Source organism: Mirounga leonina, unplaced genomic scaffold (genome assembly GCF_011800145.1).
Source record: "Mirounga leonina isolate KUSES-001 unplaced genomic scaffold, KU_Mleo_1.0 Mir_82, whole genome shotgun sequence".
Taxonomy (NCBI): domain Eukaryota; kingdom Metazoa; phylum Chordata; class Mammalia; order Carnivora; family Phocidae; genus Mirounga; species Mirounga leonina.
The window spans coordinates 4,783,265-4,796,167 of NW_023270825.1; the positions used below are offsets into that span (position 1 = coordinate 4,783,265).

General features: G+C 50.0%; 2 protein-coding genes across 3 annotated transcripts in view; one reads left to right on the forward strand and one right to left on the reverse strand.

Annotated features, from left to right (window-relative positions):
* YY1 (YY1 transcription factor) overlaps positions 1 to 351 on the reverse strand; it is a 29,007-nt gene extending 28,656 nt beyond the window's left edge. The window contains exon 1 of the mRNA XM_034992981.1: positions 114 to 351. Within this exon, the coding sequence (XP_034848872.1) occupies positions 114 to 351 (238 nt within the window). The remainder of the gene's footprint in view (positions 1 to 113) is intronic.
* A 4,627-nt stretch (positions 352 to 4,978) lies between these two features.
* Positions 4,979 to 12,903, forward strand: part of DEGS2 (delta 4-desaturase, sphingolipid 2) — a 66,669-nt gene continuing 58,744 nt past the window's right edge. For both annotated transcript variants that reach the window (XM_034992886.1, XM_034992888.1), the window contains exon 1: positions 4,979 to 6,151. The gene's annotated coding sequence lies outside the window, so the exon portion shown is untranslated. The remainder of the gene's footprint in view (positions 6,152 to 12,903) is intronic.

Sequence of the window (12,903 nt, forward strand, 5' to 3'; positions counted from 1 at the left end):
CGCGGGCCCGGGGGCCGAGCTCAGGTGGGCCGCGCCGGGCGGCCGGGGCGGGGCGGCCGAGCGGAAGCGCCGCGCGGAGCCCCCGGGTCCACCGTTGGGAGGATGTCCGTTACCCTTTTGTGACCCGCGGAAACCCGAGACGGGGCCGTTGGGTGCCCGCTTCCCTGTAGAGCTTGGAACCCCAGGGCGCCTGCCGCGCGTCGTGTGGCTCGGCTCCTGACGGCTCTCTAGAATTTCCTTCGGAGCGTCTCTTTCTTCGCTCTCCAGCCAATCAGTGTTTCCCTTGACCACCGTCCTCACCTGTTTCTCACTTTGGTAGACACTCCTCCTTGTGCCCCCCAGGCTTTGCATTGGTCTCATCCTTGGGAGCTCCACGGGGTACCCGCTGTGTTCTCCATTACACCTGCCCTGCCACGGAGCCTGGGTTTTTCCGGGCACGAATTGACGGCAGGTTAAGCCTTTCCGAATCTGAATAGTTAGCTATGTTGCAGCGAGGTGCTTTGACCTTACTCAGCTCTTTGGTCCCCCTGACAGTTGGTTTAAAGCAATACAAATAAAGACTCCCTGGTTTTTGAGAAAATCTTGGAAAACTGAAACTCTGGGAAGGCGTTATCTCTGTTGTGCTCGTTTGGCCAGTTTAACGCTGTGTGGAATTCCTTGAGCCCTTGGAAGAGTGTTCCTGCAGTTGAAGCCCGTGATTGTTCTGGACTGTGATCCATTCGTCTTAGGTCGAGCTTGCTCAACAAGCGGGTGTCTTTCATAACATGTTGGAGAAGAGATGATGCATTCTGATTAAAAAGTGACTTGATCAGTTTAGTTCTTATTTCTAAATGCCGTTTAACTTGACTTTCGAGAATTTTAGTGTAAGGAGTGAAAAATTAGGTCATTTTCTCTTTGAATTTGAGTTTCAAAACCTGAGTAATTCCCCTTGGAGTGCTGCACCCACACGGTTTGGCAAAGTCAAATCTGTTGAAATAAGTCATTTCTGGCTTCATAGCTTATAAATTGTGCATAAATATTTCACAAGTGAAAACCAGTTGTGGGAGAATTTTTTTATGTGGCTTAATTTCACTTTCCCCACTCTCCAGTAATTGACGGGAAAATGTCTAAGTAGTTGATACTTACCCACAGATACAAGAGAAATGGTGGGGGTGTACCTGCTTAGGTAGCCTAGCTTCTAGGTGGTAGATCTGTAGATGTTCACCATCAAGTGGAGAAAGCTGGGAAGGGTTTAAAACTTGGGAAGGGTGGCAGGTGTGACACAGCATTAAGATGTTCCTAAGTGCTGTCCCAGCACCTGCTCCAAGAATAGCTTTTAAGGATTTATTTTAGAGAGAGGGAGCAAGTGTGGGGCGGGGAGGGGCTGAGGGAGAGAGAATCTCAAGCAGGCTCCTCCGCGCCCCATCCCCCCAACCCTGAGATCACCACTGAGCGGAAACCAAGAGTCAGGCATTTAATCGACAGGCACCCCTCCAGGAATAGCTTTTTAAAACTTGCCCCAGAGCAGGGGCGCCTGGGTGGCTCAGTCAGTTAAGCGTCCCACTCTTGATTTTGGGCTCAGGGTCGTGAGATTGAGCTCCAAGTCGGGTTCTTCGCTGGGCTTGCTTGCTTGAGATTCTTTCTCTCCGTCTCCCCCTCCTTTGCCACCCCTACTCACACTCTCCCTCTCCCTAAAACAACAAAACTTGCCCCAGAGCAGGTGACCTGTTAACACAGGCCTTGAGTTTTCTGTGGTGGGAGGTATTCTTACCTTCAGCTCTTTTAGCTATGAAGGATGGTGTGACTAGATGTGCAAAGATGATGCGCTGCATTGGCTCTAGCCTGCTTGCACTTGCTACTAAAGGTGAAAATCAATTTAAAAAGACAGGTTAAATTGCCACTTCAGAGCCTTGGGACTCTAAAAGTAGGGATAATTTTACTGCTTTTACTCTTCGGTTTGGGCAGAATGAGCCCATTCAGCCAATGAGCGTTCCCTCTGAATGTCTGGAGTCCGTTTTTAATAGGACAAACAATTAAAATTTATTTAAGCTGGTATTTCTTACACCAGCGTTTGGGTGCTTTTACCCCTCTAACTATGAGGGCAAAGATCATGGCTGTGTCCATCTACAGCTGAGTGCCTTGCACATGGAATGATTGCTTTTTTTGATTCATCAAAAAGTGAAGTTGAAAGTACCATGACAGGAGTTGTGTGTGATAGTGTTTGACCATTTCAAGTGTCTCAAAGGCTCTGACTTTGCACAAGGCTTCCAGGCTACCACAGAGATGAATGTCAACAACTGCGGAAAAAACTAGAATATCGGAAGAATCCTAAAAGTCAATGCAAAGTTTTCTCAGAGCAGGAGAGAAGTCCGAGCTCACTAATGGCTGAGATGTGGTGACAGATATCCTACATGGAATGTGCCCCTTGGCCACCTGATCAGGACGGTAGCAGGACAAAGATGTGGACTGTTGGCCACAACTCTTGAAGTCTCCTGCCTCCCTCATTTTCCTAGTGGTTTCTTTCCCGAAACCTCCATTAAATGCTCAAACTCAGTTTTAAAGAGTGCGTGGTTTAGGGACACACGTGGAGAGGGCGAAGTTCAGGAGTGAGCAGAAGAATAAAGGATGTGAGTCAGAAGATGCTGGTATTTCTCCCCTTTTCAGACGATGTCTTATTTATGGATTATAAGGAGGCTAGCTGTTAGATCCCATTGTACCTTATGTGTATCTCTGACAGATTGGGAATGATTCAGGTAATGAACTCATGACGCTGAATAATTTCCCTTACCACAAATGAATGTAGCTTCTTTGTGAAATGAAATTGCTTTTGGTTAGTTCTGTTTATTCCTTGCAAGGTTATCTCCAGTAGGCAGTTAGTACTTTCTGCTTGAGTGGCAGGATGAAGAATGTTAGAGCTGTGGGCAATTTTTTGCATTTTGCCCCCCAGGGAAAGCAGCTGAGGGAGCCACTGAAAGTCACAAGGTCACGTTGCCGGGTCTGGTAGAGCTAGGATCTGCATTTTGGGGTGGGGGGGGGAAGCTTGAATGCTGTTCCAATTTAGGTCCATGCTGAGTTTCCAATAAAATCTTTGGGAAAATGAGGTTGAAATTTCCTGCTTGTTCATCTAAATTAGTTATGCCTAGTTTGTATTAATATAGGTCAAGTGAAATACTATAGGTGTTTACCTGTTGTCTTAATCATCTAAACTGTAGTTCTTCTCGGTTGTGGGATCTGTGAAATCTGGGCTATTAAAAGGATACTCCTCTCTCCATGATGCGTATGTTAGATTTGGAGTTTCCTTGTGGTAAGATACCGTAAGGACGTGTCTCTTTTTTTTTTTTTTTTTTTAAGATTTTATTTATTTATTTGAGAGAGAGCGAGCACATGAGAGGGGGGAGGGTCAGAGGGAGAAGCAGACTCCCTGCTGAGCAGGGAGCCCGATGTGGGACTCGATCCTGGGACTCCAGGATCATGACCTGAGCCGAAGGCAGTCGCTCAACCAACTGAGCCACCCAGGCGCCCAGGACATGTCTCTTAAGCTAACATTTATGTAACATTTTATGTCCTTTTATAAGATCTTCGGCAAATTCTCTTCCTGAGGTCAAGTGGGTTATTTCAGTGAATGGATCTGGTTACTACCCATAACTCTAAGGAGAGTTGTAGTCCAGTAATAAATTAGCCTAGCTGTCCTCTACTTTGCTGGTCGAATGGCCCTTCAAAGAGAGGCTGAATCGACTTCTTTGCGTTGCAGTTACTCCTCCCACCTGCCCAGCCAGGCACGTGCAGTGTATGCACCTGAACAGAATGAGGAGGCATTTCTCTCAGTCCTTGGTAACTTTCACAGCATAGGCACTGCATTTGGGTGCGTGAGGCAGGTTAGTGTGGTGGAACGGAACAGCCTACAGGGACTGGGGAGTTAGGTGGGCCTTGCTGAGAGTGGGGGGGGGATACCAGCCTCCCTGATGCGTTTTCTCTGTAAAAAGGAGTGACCTGGGGAGTTCGGTGAGTCTGGCTGGTCATTCCCCTTGCCGAGTGCCCCGAGGACACAGCCGTGAGGAGGATGACACAGTTGTGTTCATGGAGCCTGCGATCTGGAGAGGATAGGTCATGAACGGGTGGCTTACAGATATGTGCCATGATTCTGGTTTTGTGAAGTGTTAGGAAGAAGAGGAGAGGTGGTAACACTGTCAGGTAAAGGCCTTCCTGAGTAAGGGACAGCTCGGCTGGGACTCATAGGCCGAAGGAACCAGAAAGTGCCTGGCCCAGCACTTGGCTGCATACCAGCCTTTTTGTCTTTTATGTAAGTTTCTATGTGACGAAGGAGTAGATAAAAAAAATCAGTGACAAATTTGTCAATATTGGGGCAAGCCCATAAGGCTCATTTTTAGCCTTGGAAATTCAAATTAACAGATTCATCCACTGGAAGTGCTGTTGGGGTTGGCTACGGTTTTCTCACTCATACTTAGTTCCTAACAGCATGTCCTCTTTTGTCTTGTTGTTTTTTATAAGCCATTCCCCATTCAGAATTCACACTTGAACGTGGGGATTAAGAGCGGAAATCGTTTGGAATTCCAGGCCTTGCAAGATAGACCAAATGCAAAACCCATGAGTGGGAAGGGCAGACGAGTCACCAAAGCTTGGGTCTGGGTCCCCATGGTGCCGTTTATTATCCTTGTAACATCAGCAAAGGCTCGTAACCTATAAACCCTCAATTTCTGGAGCTATGAACAGGCCTAATAATGCCAGTCTTCAGGCGTTATGGGAGTGCATGGTCATGGTGAGTAACATGCCCAGCTGGGGTGTGTAGGGTGCTTGTGCTCTTCAGGACCAGTTATATTTTATTCCTCCCCTTGTCCTTCCTAGATTGAGCCAGCTCCTGCCACTCGTCGGACTTCGCGGGCTTGTGCTTTGCATTCAGGCACGGCTGGCTTTACGGCTGAGGCTTATAGACAGGACCCAGCGCTCCCTTGGTTTCTTAAACTAGATGAAAAATCACACACTAGCCAGACTTTTTTTTTTTTTTTTAAGAGATTTGCCATATCTGTGGTAAGTATTTAATCTCTGTGAGCTAGATGGATTACTGTCTATTAAAAGTAGAATAAACAGCTTGCTTTTGTGTTTTCCGAGTCAATCAGAACTGTTTCTCCACATTGGAGCTCCCTTTGGAAGGGTCTATACTGCGATCCAGCTGCTGGTATCTTACTGCTCACTTTTCTTGTGACATGGGTGCTTTGCCTGGTCGGGGGGAGGGGTGGTAAACCCAAGGGGACTTAGCGGGGCGTTGTGATGGTGGGGTTCAGCAGCTGCCACAGAAACAGCAACCTGAGGTGGGGTCAGGGAAGAGGGAGGCTGTTGGTCTCTCCTCCATGTGCCAGTGAACCACATTCTCGTGTAGAGTTAACCACCTGACTTCCTTGGCACACTTTGGTGCATGGTTCTTTCCTCCCTTTGGTCACGAACAGTTTTGAACTTGGGATTTAAAGGATGGGGGTAGGCCGGAAGGACTATCCTCTCTACACCGTGCCATCCTAATACTACCCGAGGAATGGGTTGGGAGTGTCCTTGCACTGTTCTGTTCAAATGGCATTGTCCTCGTGGCAAGAACGCAGTCATGGATCGGCTGCGTCTTTTCCTAGTTGATGTCTTGACCAAATCCTTCCAAAGGCAGTGCTCGCCCTGACATGGTATGAGGCTAATGCCGTTCCAGACACTGCTCTCTACGATCTCCTCACCTGCTCCTGTGTTCATTGATGACCTGGCGCTTAATCTACACTCTTCCTCTCGAACCCAAGCCACGCCAGCCCTTAGCTGACTTGAGTCACCGGCACTTGGGTCTGTATTTTGGCCTCTGCAATTCCATTACCTCATTCCCCCGCCTTCAGCTGCCATATCCCCATCCTTGTCGTGCCGAAGAGCAGCACCACGTCTGGAATCTCAAACCCCCGATGCCCTGTCCTTTACGACTCCCCCTTCTCTCCCATTGACCGTTTACTTCAGCCTCAGACCTTCCATTTTCTGATCCCTCCTTTCTTTCCCAGACTGGAAATCCGTGGCTAATCACCAGCATCTTCAGCATCCCGTCCTGTCTGATAAAACTTCAACCCTTGGATCAACCCACTCTTGTCTCTATACTTCTGGAATCCTGGGGCCCGCTGGAGGGAACACCACTCACGTAGGTAGACTTTTGCCGTAACTTACGGTGTCCAGCCTCAGCTGTGCGTTTATTGTCACTTGACAAGTCTTCTTGCTTGTCCTAACTCCACCTCCCTCCATCACTGTGTTCAGCAAATTCTCTAAATTACTTTCCTCAAAGTCCTTAAGAAATGTGCTTGTGTCCATCCCCCCGCCATAGCCTCCTACTTAAGGAAAATTGGAGGGATCCAGATTGGTTTGTCCAGGTGCCAGCTGTCCTCTTGTAGCCGCCTCCCCTGCAGGCCGGCCCCCTCCACCCTTCGACCCTGCAGCGCTGCTGGCCGAGCCCCCTGCTCCACCTGTGCTCTGCTCCCCGCCCCTGCTCCCCCAGGCTCCTCTGCCACCGCTGTCTTCACTCCGGACTGTTCTCATTGGATTGCATCTCTCCTGGTCTTTAAAAATGAGGCTTTCTCAGGGCACCTGAGTGGCTCAGTCGTTGGGTGTCTGCCTTTGCTCAGGTCATGGTCCCAGGGTCCTGGGATTGAGCCCCGCATCATCATCAGGCTCCGTGCTCAGCGGGAAGCCTGCTTTTCCCTCTCCCACTCCCCCTGCTTGTGTTCCCTCTTTCGCTGTGTCTCTGTCAAATAAATAAATAAAATATTTTGAAATAAATAAAAACGAGGCTCTCTCTAGCCATTGCCTCTCTCCTTCTGCTCCCAGCTAGGTGTCCCGAGCCCATCTGTCTTTCCAACCTTGACTTGGTCCGTGGCTCCCGGCAGTCTACCGGCCGCCCCGTTGCCGGCCAGACGGAGGAAAGCTTGCTGACCTCGCCCCCTCACCTGCTCTTGCCCCTGGCACCAGCGGTTGCTGTGTCCCCGGACCCCCCACGGTGGCCATCCTCGCCCTCTGCTTGGTCTCCATCTTCCCGCTCATGACTTCTCTTCCTCCTGCCGCTCTCCTGGTTCCGCGTGCTCCCCTGGGTCACCAGATCCCCACGTGTGGCTCCCGACGGTCCCCCGCGCACCGACCCCTGCGTGCTGACCGTACTCAGCTCCACGTCTATCCTGGATTCACCCCAGAGCGCCGTCGCCCCACTGTTCAGACTCCGTGGCCCGTGGCCCCTGGGACACCCCGCCTGCTGCCCCGTGTCTCCGTCTGCACCAGCCCTGCCCTCCGGCACTTTCCTCTCGCCAGCACACCCCTTGCTCAGGCCCGAATTTGGGAATTCATCTTGGACTCCTCTCTCTCCCTCATCCCCCATGTGTAGCCACCAGCTCCTAATGAGTTGATGCAGATATTTTTCAAAACCAACTTTTCTCCATTCCCGCTCCTGCCGTCCTTGAGTAGGCTGTGGCTCTCTGTCACCTACGCGTTAGCCAACCAGCCGCTCCACCTGCTGCCAGTCCCCCTTCTAACCTGCAGATGGGCGCACATCGCTCCCCTGCTGCAAACTTCTCAGGGGCTCCGGGAGCCTTGGGACCGACCAGCTCCTCGCAAGGCGTTCCTGACCCTGCGGCCTCTTTTTCTAGCCTTCACACCACCTGCAGGCATGTGCACCGTGCTAGCTCAAACCTCGTTTCCAGACTGTTCCTTTTCCTCTGCCCAAAACGTCCTTTCCTACCTCCTCCAACTTCACTCGTCTTCCAAAGCTGCTCAGGTGACCTCTCTGGGAAGCTTTCTTTGGAAGGGTATTTCCATAGTTACCATTGTTCCCACATTATAATGAAAGTGGCTGTTACCAGCTCTGCTTTCCCACAAAATCGGACATTCTCTGAGGGCAGGCATGGTGTGTGGCTTGCCTCTTGTTCCTGGAGGGAATCAGAGCCAGCCCAGTGCAGGACACACGGTGGGCCTGTCTGAGCAGACGTACCTGGTGATGCTGCTACCTTGCCCCGCCCCCCGCCGTCCTCCTGCATGTGGAATCAAGTCCAGAACCTTAGCTGGGTTTTAAGGTAGCATATGGCATAGCAAAAAAAAAAAAAAAAGAGACAGGCCTGGATTTGAATATTTGTTTCACCATTTATTAACTTAGTGATCTTAGATGAGTTTCTTAATCTCTGTGGTCAGTTTCTTTATCTGTAAAATAGGCATATTGATGTTCAAGGTTGTTGCAGAGTTAGACTGGAATCATATGCGCAGCGCTCCTGGCTGTAGGAGGTGCTAAATACATTTCCTCCTCCTCGTACTGGTTTCCCCGTCCCCTGCTGCCCCATCCTGCCCCCTCCCCCAACATGGAGCCTCACAAAGGTTTCCTCACTGGTTTCCCCGCCTTTGCTAGTTCTCCTCCCTCCATTAAGGAATGCCTTCCTCGGGTCTACCAGCGTCTCCGCCCAGTTCAGATGCTGCCTCAAGGCATGCCCAGATTCTCCAGTTAGAAAGAACTCCCAGGAAAAAAAGAAAGAACTCCCAGAGCAGGTGGTATTCGCAGCTGACAGTGCACTTAGCGGTCTTTTAATTACCTGTAGACAGTTCCTGGGTTGAAGGCTTCTGGAAGGCAGGGATGTTTCTTCTTCAATTTTGCAACACTCCGTGCTTCCGAGCACTCAGGGCCTGGAACATCCCAAGTGTTAAGTGAAGGGCTGTTTACTGTGATGGGTGTTGGGAGGAAGGAAGAATGCTTCTTCGCTGGGTTAAACTGTTGTCCGAGTCTTAAAGGAATCAAACCCTCTGAGAACTCGGAATTCTAGCTTACTTGCTCCTAAGATTTTTTGCATAATGTGAATGTCCACATTTGCAAGCAAATAAACAAGTGCCTGGAAATGAGACAGAATTCTAGAAAATTCTTTTCAAACACAGTGAAAGATCATCAGTCTTGAAATTAGTTTATAATGTGAAGAAAGGAAAGACTCTCGTTTGCCGCAAGCTACGAGAAAGTGATGTGTTCTTTCTAGTTATTTCTCAAAAGCATATTCAAAAAGGAAATTCTTTAAGTAGACTGTGCTTTGAGAAGATAATCTTATTTTGACCTGCTCAGAGGAAGCTGACCCAGTCTTTCATCCAGCCCTTTTATTTTTTTTTAAGTTTTTATTTATTTAAGTAAACTCTACTCCCAATGCGGGACTCAAACTCACGACCCCAATATCAAGAGTCGCACGCTCCACCAACTGAGCCAGCCGGTGCCCCTCATCCAGCCCTTTTGAAGAGAGTGGTATTACAAGTCAAGTCCTGTCACAACCATCACAACAAAGAGTCCACATAAAAGGACCATTTCCTATGGAAATAAATGCCGTATTAATTGATGTATTAATCCAGAGGTTAGCAGGTCAACAATGCTGTTGGCGTCCCTAGCAGCTAGAGGTGTTTTATAGACCTGCTCGCACATACTTCTCACAGCTGTTAAGTAGTGATTTCCCTTGGACACCGCTCACCCCCTATTCCCCCCAAACCACTGAATTCTAGAGGCAAAGCCCACTCATTGAGAGAACAGAAGCAGTCCACTTCTGGCTGCAGTCCAGGCAGGTGGCCATGGCCAGGAGCGAGCTTGCAATGTCAAAGTTTATCTGACTACCCCTCCTCTGCCTTTCCGGGTTGCAAACCAGCTTGCGGGTTGCTTTTTCTTCTCACACTGGCTTTTAACTCCCATCTCCCCATCCTCTGTGCAAACTGTTGTTTTTATAGGAACCAAATGTAGCAACTTACCTGTCACATAACAAAATGTAAAGTGCAATTAAATCTTCATCCCAGTAGACACTGGGATCTGTCGCACAAACATGGAGATGGGGAGGTGCCCTGACTCATGCCGGGTACTCCCCCACCAGCCCAGCACCAGCAGCCAGCTCTCAGGTGGCCCTTGTGTAAACAGGTCCCACGGCAGAACGGTCTTCTAGAAACAACCTGGAGGAATGGCTGAATGTGTTACTGTGTGTCCCATGCACATGTGTGTATGTGTGTGTCTGTGGAGCAGGACGTGTGGGGACCCCTGGGGCGTCCACTTTGTTGCTGGCTGACAGTGGCTCTCAGCACCCAGTGCTCCGTCCCTCCAGAGCTCCAGTTTGTTCACGTTAGGGAGAAATGTCCCCTAGGGAGGGCCTGAGGAACTACCTTTGCTGAGCAGATGAATGGTGCTTGGCTAAACATCCAAGGCCATCTTATTTCCTTTAGCCAGTGAGTGTTCTGAGAAGGAGTCAGAGGGAATGTGACCCAGTTCTGGCCAGTGAAATGTTAAGGAGAGTGTGTATTATTATTGCAGTGGCTTTGCTTCCCTAACGGAAAGGTAAGCCCATTATCTTAGAGAAAAGAAGACAGCCCCTCTCCCTCCTTCCTGCCCAAAAACCAGCATGATGGCTCGGGCTGTGGCAGCCATTTTAGGACTGTGAGGAAAAGACAAAGAGAATTCGGGGCGTCAGTCCAGCGCCGTGGAGCTGGAAACCCACTGGTACCACTAGGCTCGTGTGAGCCGTTGCACGGACCCACCCGTTCCTGACACACTGGAGCAGGTCAGACTGTCAGTAGTCCCTTCTGGGAACAGGGAGGGGGGTGGAATGGAGGGGATGGCACATCAGAGGGGGAGTCTCTTCTGTTTGGCTGAAGTGTTTTCTCTTGGCAATCTGATGCCAATAATGCACAATTCCCTGTGAAATATTATAAAGCCACTGATTTTTGTATACGTATAGTTTTAATAGTGTAAAGAACTGCTGATAAAATGATCAGAAATGTAGATCATTGGGGTATATAGTGTAATCCCAACTTTTTTTGGGGAAAGGTAGAGGAAAAAGTGGGGAGGTAAGTATGTCAAAACAATGGTTTACTTCTGGGAAGTGGGATTCTGGGCAGGTGCGTTTTTTTTTTACACGTGTGTGTAGTTTTCACATACGGGGTTTTTTTCCTGATTTTTTTTTTAATTATTGCCATAAAAGACAAAGTATAAAATTTACCATCTTAGCCATTTTTTTTTTTAAAGATTTTATTTATTTATTTGACATAGAGATAGTGAGAGCAGGAACACAAGCAGGGGTAGTGGGAGAGAGAAGCAGGCTTCCTGCCAAGCAGGGAGCCCGATGCGGGGCTCGATCCCAGGACTCTGGGGTCATGACCTGAGCCGAAGGCAGACGCTTAACAACTGAGCCACCCAGGCGCCCAGCCATTTTTTTTTTAAGTAGGCTCACGCCCAGCGTGGAGCCCAATGCAGGGCTTGAACTCACAACCCTGAGATCAAACCCTGAGCTGAGATCCAGAGCCGGATGCTTCGCCGACTGAGCTCCCAGGCGCCCCGCACCTGCGCTGTGTTTAAGCGCACAGGGCGGTGGCGTTAAGCACATGCCCCATCGTGCAGCCACCACCATCTCCAGTACGCATCACCTCACCGTTCAGCAGTAAGCCCCCTTCCCCGTGCCTGCAACCCTGGCGCCCACCGTTCACTTGCCGCCTCCGGGAATGTGACTGTTGCAGGTGCCTCCCGCCTGTCAGTGCATCATGCGGCATTTGTCCCTTCGTGACCACCTTATCTCACTTAACAAACGTCCTCCTGGTTCCTGCATGTGGGAGCAGGTCTCAGAATTCCCTTCCTGAGGTGAAACAGTAGTGCATCGTATATACACACCAAGTCTTGCCTGTTCGTTCATGCCTCAGTGGACACTTGGGACTACTTCCACATTGTAGCTGTTGTGAATAATGCTGCCGTGCACATGGGTGTGCAGATAAGCACGTATTTTGTAATCAGAAAAGTAGCCGGGGCGCCTGGCTGGCTCAGTCGTTCAGCGTCTGCCTTCGGCTGAGGTCATGATCCTGGGGTCCTGGGATCAAGCCTCGCATGGGGCTCCCTGCTCAGCGGGGAGCCTGCTTCTCCCTCTCCCACTCCGCCTGCTTGTGTTCCCTCTCTCACTGTCTCTCTCTGTCAAATAAATAAAATCTTAAAAAAAAAAGTGAGAGAAAAGTAGCAAATGAAGAAAATCTTGGGGAAGCCAAATCATCTATATTGAATTTGTGCTTTTCCCACCATCATTTCTCATTTTCTATCAGATTTTTTGAACACTCAGCCAACAGTAACATCTCTGCCAGAAGGGAGAATTGGTACCTGGACCCTCTCTCCCCACTCGAAAGCCTGATGGCCGCACAGGGTTAGCCGTGTCCAGGCGCTCCACCTGCTTCCTCGTGGGTCCTTCCTATCCTTCCCTCGCTGGGCACAGTGGTGACGTCAGCCCTGACGCCATTCCCAGAGAGACACGCTCTGGCCCCAGCCCTGCACGCTCCTTCCTCATACTTACAAGCTGTGTCCGGGCTGTCCAGCTGTTTCCCCAGCAAACTGTACAGAAGACAAAACAGCCACAGGTCAGTTCACCAGTGACCCGGGGCTCCCTGTGGTCCCCACCCTCCGGGGTGCCCGGGGTTTCGGGGGGACACGCAGGCCTCTTCAGGTGGAGAGGTGCCACGGAGCTCGCAAACTTGGGGGGGATGCACAGCACTCAAGTCATAAAAACCCAGGGGCGCCTGGGTGGCTCAGTGGGTTAAGCATCCGACTCTTGATTTCGGCTCAGGTCATGATCTTGGGGTCATGGGATGGAGCCCCTCATTGGGCTCCTCGCTCAGCAGGGAGTCCGCTTGAGATTCTCTCCCTCTGCCCCTCCCCCCACACTCACTCTCTCAAATACATAAATAAATAAAATTTTTTTTTAAAGATTTTATTTATTCATGAGAGAGAGAGAGAGAGGCAGAGGGAGAAGCAGGCTCCCAAGGAGCAGAGAGCCCGATGTGGGACTCGATCCCAGGACCCTGGGATCATGACCTGAGCCGAAGGCAGACGCTTAACCATCTGAGCCACCCAGGCGCCCTAAATAAATAAAATTTAAAAAAAAA